General features: G+C 30.7%; 1 protein-coding gene across 4 annotated transcripts in view; it reads right to left on the bottom strand.

The window, feature by feature from the left end:
• Nucleotides 1-2008: 2008 nt before the first annotated feature.
• LOC115995020 overlaps nt 2009-6763 on the bottom strand; it is a 40641-nt gene continuing 35886 nt past the window's right edge. For 3 of the 4 annotated variants that reach the window (XM_031119419.1, XM_031119420.1, XM_031119422.1), the window contains 3 exons: nt 6244-6327; nt 5383-5526; nt 2009-2475 (listed from right to left, as the gene is read on the bottom strand). In XM_031119419.1, the coding sequence (XP_030975279.1) occupies nt 2137-2475; nt 5383-5526; nt 6244-6327 (567 nt within the window). In that variant the 3' untranslated portion in view covers nt 2009-2136. The other variant, XM_031119421.1, reaches the window with a different exon arrangement.

The following is a 6763-nucleotide window of genomic DNA, read 5'->3' as shown; positions in this document are numbered from 1 at the left end:
TTTAGGCTTCTAAAATATGGGGCCATTGTGGCTTTCGATTTGATTGTATCAAAATGCTTGATGAATTGAGATTTTCCTATTGGCTAAGTCATTTGGAGGCAAGCAATCATTTATGTTGAAGAATCAATGTAAGAAAATATTTTTATCTGATAACATAAGATCTAATTTAATCAAAATGTAATTTTATTAGAAAGAAAGGAACTATTCAGAATTCATCAAAGTTTAGTCGATGGAGGATCAATTTGATGTGTTATTATAGCAGCTCCCTATCTTAGTTGTTGTCAATTAGCCTCGAAATTACCATATGAATTTGCAGCATGTAGAGGAAGAGGAGAATTTGGATGTCAAGGAGGAGGATGACGATGAACACATTGAAAGAGTTTCATTTGTTAATTTGGATTCACGAAGAAAATGGGCAAATACCCCTTTCAAAAAAAAAAAATCTAGCATTTTTACCTCCCAAACTAATTAGGGAAATGCCCTTATTATAACTCGATTATCCAAAAATCGAGTTTCAAAACGTCACTATAGGGTCCTTAAAACGTCACTATAGGTATGGGGCGATTAAAAAAAAAAAATTGCATGGAACTTGAGTTTAAGGAGCTTGAGTTCCAAAACGCCGCTATAGAGTCTTAAAACGCCACTATAGGGTTCCATAAATTTTTTTTTTTTTTTTAATTTTCAGTTTGTTATAACTCGATTGTCCAAAAATCGAGTTTTATGGTAGAAACTCGATTTTTAGAAAATCGATTTTCAAAACAGGAGCATTTCCCTAATTAGTTTGGGAAATAGGGCAAAATACTAGATTTTTTTTTTTTTTTTTTTTTTGAAAGGGGCATTTGCCCATTTTCTCCTTGGATTCACCATCAATCTACGATGAATATTCCTACAATGATGAATATATGTTGTAGAAAAGTTCTTTGTATAATTTAGGAACCATACATGAGGGTTATGTACAGTAAGTGTTCGATGGAAATCTTTAAGTGTTCTTCATAGATGTGAAAAGTTCACATAAACATGTCAAGTTGAATAACCTCGTTTTTTTTAGGGAAGTTCCAAAGAGAACAAATTTTGGTGAGGGTGGACGATTTCATTTGAACATATGTGATTTTAAATAGTTCCTCAATTGGCATAACATTGAATCATGAGGAATTTATTTTTGTAATAATGAAGGCAAGATTTGATCGTGTTCGGGAAGAATTTGTAGAGAGACTCAATTTGGAAAGATTCAAGAGATGGAAGGATGAGATTGAGCTCTTTTCTCGAACAAAGTTGTGTGAGTGGTAGTAAGTATTCTTTGTGACATGTTCATATTAAGGATTGAAGAAGAGTAGTAATTCTTCTTTGTGAATGCTAAGAATTGAAGAAGAGTTGTCAACTTTGTTATGCAGAAGTTTTTATTGGCATATTAAGGCTAAGGAGCTATTTCTTGGTACACGTAAGGCAATAATGAAGGAAATGGTGGAGAAAATTATTTGGGGTCCCAATAAATTATGAAAGATTGCAACCAAAACTTAAGGACAAGTTTTCCCTGGCCTGAGGAAAATGATGCAAATTGATTGATTGAGCAGATGCTAATTTTTTATACAATGTAATTTTTAGAATTTTAGATGGCAGGTCGTAGGTGTTTTTATTGCATTCCTCGTCAAGTTTTGAGTCCACATATGGTTATTGGTTAGGTATTAGAAGGTATTGGAACTGATTAGAATGTAAACCTAAAATTCTTGTAGAGCTAGATTTGTAGAAGAGTTGTGTTATTCATGTATTTCATATTTAGCTTCTACTCGCCTAAATTGCATTAGAACAAAATGCAGGGATTCACAAGCAAAAGTATAAGGAAGCTGTGTACAAAGCATTGAAGCAAATGCTACATTTTAGATTACTACTTGGGAAGATTAGTGTATACGTTCCATAGGGTATTCCTTACAATATTCTGCTTTTAGCATGTGCTTATCTTAATTTAGTTTTGCTTTATTTTAGCTTAAATTAATTAAAAAACAGAACAAAATACGAAAATAAGACCAGGGAAAACATAATATTGGGCAAAAGGAAGAGTATGTGCAGCCAGCTTTTGTGTGTCAGCCATATAAAAGCTTCAATATATACATTCAGGGTACAAAGATATACACAAATAGATCATTCTTTGCTATTGTTGTCAAGAAAACTCAACAAAAATCCACTCACAATCCGTCGTGCTACTGGATTAGGTATGCAACGACATAACCTTCCATCAACATATGCCACAATGCCTGACAATACAAACTTGCCAATCCCCCATTTCCAGATAAATTTTAACCTGTATTTGTCTGCTTTGGGCTTTGCAAGGACAACTGCTTTTTGATTATCATCATCTGACTCTCTCTTCCACTTGACGTTGGCTATATACTTATTAGCTTGCTTTCTCAGTGCACGGATTGCAAAACTCACAAATAGGTGTTCACACAATGTCAACACCGTTGGTCCAATTTTCCATCCCTGTGGTAAAAAATTCCATTGCTGAATTACTTCAAATTGATTTAGAGGTGAACTTGTGTGTACATTGATCGCCAACACGTTGATAATATTTCAGTTCTAATCATAAATTTAAAATCTACATGCACACAAAAGAAATAAGATATAAGGTGATCAACATATTCATAGACACATAGGTCACCAACAGAACAGTTAATGTCCAAAGTGCAATAACCATAATGGGTTACACTACATTTTCTCTTCTATGTCAGAAATTTAGCTACAAAAGAGACATTTGACAAAATACCAACACATCTAACTCAAAATGATTCATGATACAATGACTATTAAAAAAAAAAAATTTGTTTATATAAAAAAGTTTTTGCTACTAGACCCATCATATTACCTATACATTTAAAAGGGGTACTGTCACACAACTTAATGCAGGATTTTTTTTTTTTTTTTTTTTTTTGTGGATAATTCCATTGTTACAACAAGGGGAGGAAATGGGATTCAAACCCTATATCTCCCTATATCTCCTTATTACGTGTTGGGAATTTAAACAAATTCCCAGATCTATGAGAGGAGATCTATGAGAGGCGAGGCAAAAACGAATAGAAAAATAATACAACACACAAGGCAATCACACGACACAAGAAATTACGTGGTTCGACAATTTGCCTACATCTACAGAGTTGCAGTGATTTCACTATTTTCAGGAAAAAATACAATATGTGGTAATACAGTTTTTCTCTCTCAAACAAATTGACAACCCTTAATATGAAACAATGATATTAAGGAGGCTCCATGGGCTATGCCTCAGAAAATCTCTCATTAAAACCGTAACACTTTTATATTGGGTTTGGTCATAATCCGGATCAAGACTCCACATAGCCCAACATTAAAGAGACCTCATGTGGGAGAGCATGAGTTTAGCTTAATTAAAGTTTAGCTTCTATAACATTCTTTTCATTTAGGGAGCGTTTGATTTGCCGTAATGTTACATTACGTTATTGTAATCTTACATTAATGTAATCTCAAAATAATAATTCAATATTACATTGTTTACGAAGGTGATGAGATTAAGATGATGTGATATATTTTGTAATTTTAAATTATGGTAATGTTTGAAACAAAATTAACCAAAAACTTTAATGTTACATTATCGTAATGTGCATCACATCAAGGGCACATCACAGCGAACCAAACACTCCCTTAGGCTTCCACCTCATCAAATTTTAGCTTTTACGTTAAAGTATTAATTAGCATATACAATTATTTCAATGTATTTATAAGGCTCAAAGAATTCGTATGTCTCTCTCTCTCTCTCTCTCACACACACACACACACACACACATACATATATATGCAAAAATACAATTTACACCCTATAAGTTTGGTGAATTTTCATTTTAGTCCACTATGCTTAAAGATTGTTATCTTAATCCCTCTAATAAGGTTATAGCATGTGATGCATTCTTAGAGAATAAAACAAATTTTAAGATCCAACAAAAACAATTTAACACACAATCAAGACTATAAAAAGAATAATTATGTTCTTAAGTTAGAAAGTAATTAAATATTTGTCAATTTACGCAAACAATATTACAATATGTTCCTATTCTAAATTATATTAGTTTTAAAATTTTACATTTTTCCATTTTCTAATGACATGTAAATTATTTATTTATTCATTTTGATAATGGTTAGAAATACTATTTCTAAGCAAAGAATTAAATGAATTATTTATTTATATTCAACAATAAATAATTTTATTTCCTTAGTATTTAAATTTTAATAAAAGTTTTGGGTAACCACCTAGCGGGATATATATATAGACACTCATCTTTCATAGCAAAAAAAATCTCAAAAAAAAAATTTATATTGTACACAATAAATGGCTTGCCATTTGCTACCGTGTAAATATCAAGTATGTAAAATAATGTGTTGGTTGATAAATCTTCAAAATATAAATATTTTATTATATATTATGCAAAGTTCCCAACTAATATTTTTGTTCCACGCATTTTGTTCCAAGCTACAATAACCTAAGGTTTTGTCATCTGATGCATTCTTTAAGAAGCAAATAAAATATTCTTCATCTAGCCTTCCACCTTCAGCAATGCCTTTAATCATTTGTTTAATTCTTTTTAGTATTCTTTTCTATTCAACAAAATATATATATATATATATATATATTTTAATGATAAAATATTAATTTAATTTAATGTGTAATGAGGTACATTCATTTTCAAGTGCTAATTTATTGGTGTTGCATCAATTAATAATATTAAAGGAGAATTTATATTGTTATTTTTTTTCTTTGTTTGCTCACAATAAGTTGGGAGGGAGGATTTAAATTTGGGTCCTTTTAGGCAATGCCACTAATATTCAAGGATCTTTGTAATTTATATGGTAATTTTTCTAAAATTTATATTACCAAAAAAAAAAAAGAAAGATTTGAAATATGAAATTTTTGCTCAAGTTTAGTTGTTTTAGCAATAATTAAAACAAAACCTAGCAAAACACAAAAGCAAATTTAATAGTACATGCAATCAAAATATAGAAAATAAATATGCAGTTAAATTTATCAAAATAATAAAATATTTATCAATTCATTCAAACAATATATTCTTATATTAAATTATATCAATCATAATAATTCATATATTCTCTCTTTTAATAACATGTAATATAACTAATTTTCAAATATAATAATACCTAATGAAGTATTATGCATGAACAATAAAGATAATTCTTTTACAAAATGTTTTGATATGAACCAATGATGTAGTTGTTCATTATTAGTTATCATAAAAGAAAATGTTTTTAAATTCATTTCTGAAATAACATTCCTACCCATGAAACAAACAATAAATTTTTAAAAAGTGAAAAGGAAAAGAGGCACACTAAATGAATGGTCACACTTACTCTTTCTCCTTGAAGATGATGCAAGGGTCGAGAAGTTGTTGAAGAATCTCCCTTCAACAATGCCTTGCTAATAAGGAATGCCTTCACATGATCCATGATCTCCTCAATGAGAGAACTATTTGGGGGTAGGTTTTTCAGGAAAACCTAAACAAATAAATGTGATATTCTTAGAAACTATAAATAGTGATACAGGAGTATCTAAGCCAAAACAAAGAAGGTCCATTAGTCCATGTTGTCTAGCCCGCTAACTATTACAAGAATAGTCTTTGTTAGTCTATGTTATGTTTTGTTTATTATTATGTCTTTAGCTTTTTAGAGCATTTGCACCAGTATGCGTTTTATAAAAAATGTTTCAAATTTACACATTTAAGCCCAAAAACCGCCCACACATCAGTTAAGCTAAAATTGTGTAAATATCTATTGTTGCTGCAGTAATTGTGTATATTTACATAGTTAGTATTCATTTGTATTGTATATTTTATTCTTATTTCTCTCACCTCAAACCCGGTCAATCTCTCTCTCTTCTCCCCTCACTCTCTTCTCTCTCTACCTCATCTCTCCAAACATATAAATAGTATTTAATAAATTGTAGTGTAAAATAAATAATCTAATGTGGGGTGTTTTGAAAAGTGGTTGTATAAGATAGAAAAAGTAAATTCTTATGCTAAAATAGATAGAAATTTTTGCACCAACTAGTGCGAATGCTCTTAGAAAGTCATGTGACTAGAATGTGACTTTTAATGAAATTTGACGATTAAGATTTAATTGTTATACGGAAGATGAAGGACGAGGAATTTAGGGTTACTAACAGCTATTATAAATATTCAATTAAATTTTTTTGCAACCTGGTCAATAAATTACCTGATTCTCAATGACTTTGACTCTAAGATATTCTTGCCTATACAAGGTATCCAACATAGCTTGCAGGTATCCTTCTATGTATAGCTGCAGTAATTAAAGCAAAAATTAGTAATTGATTTCAGCAATAGACTTATAAAAAATGCAAAGGATAATGAGCTGCCTGTAGATATAGAACATACATACACAAAAAATAATTCTCAATTTTGTTGCATGATGTGGCAAAAGATGTGTCTTAATGTTTTACAATAAATGGGCTGCCTTCTTGTCTTGGGTTTGATGATAGGGTTCCCATGGTCTTTCCCCAGAAATATCATTAATAATCTCTAGGTTGAGTGCCATTTTTCAAGGAGATAAAGAATATCCATCAATTCAGTCAACAAACACAAGCCACAATGTCCCAAGCTTTCAATGGTGCGACATGTTACTCGCAAAGAAAGAATATGTCAATGGTATTTAGCACTAAAGGCATCAATGCGGTATGAAAGAGACTTGGTCTCAACTCATACAATTACACAAAATA

Source organism: Quercus lobata, chromosome 6 (assembly GCF_001633185.2).
Source record: "Quercus lobata isolate SW786 chromosome 6, ValleyOak3.0 Primary Assembly, whole genome shotgun sequence".
Classification (NCBI taxonomy): Eukaryota; Viridiplantae; Streptophyta; class Magnoliopsida; order Fagales; family Fagaceae; genus Quercus; species Quercus lobata.
Note: the sequence above shows the minus strand (reverse complement) of the source record. Positions and strands in the feature narration are given on the sequence as shown.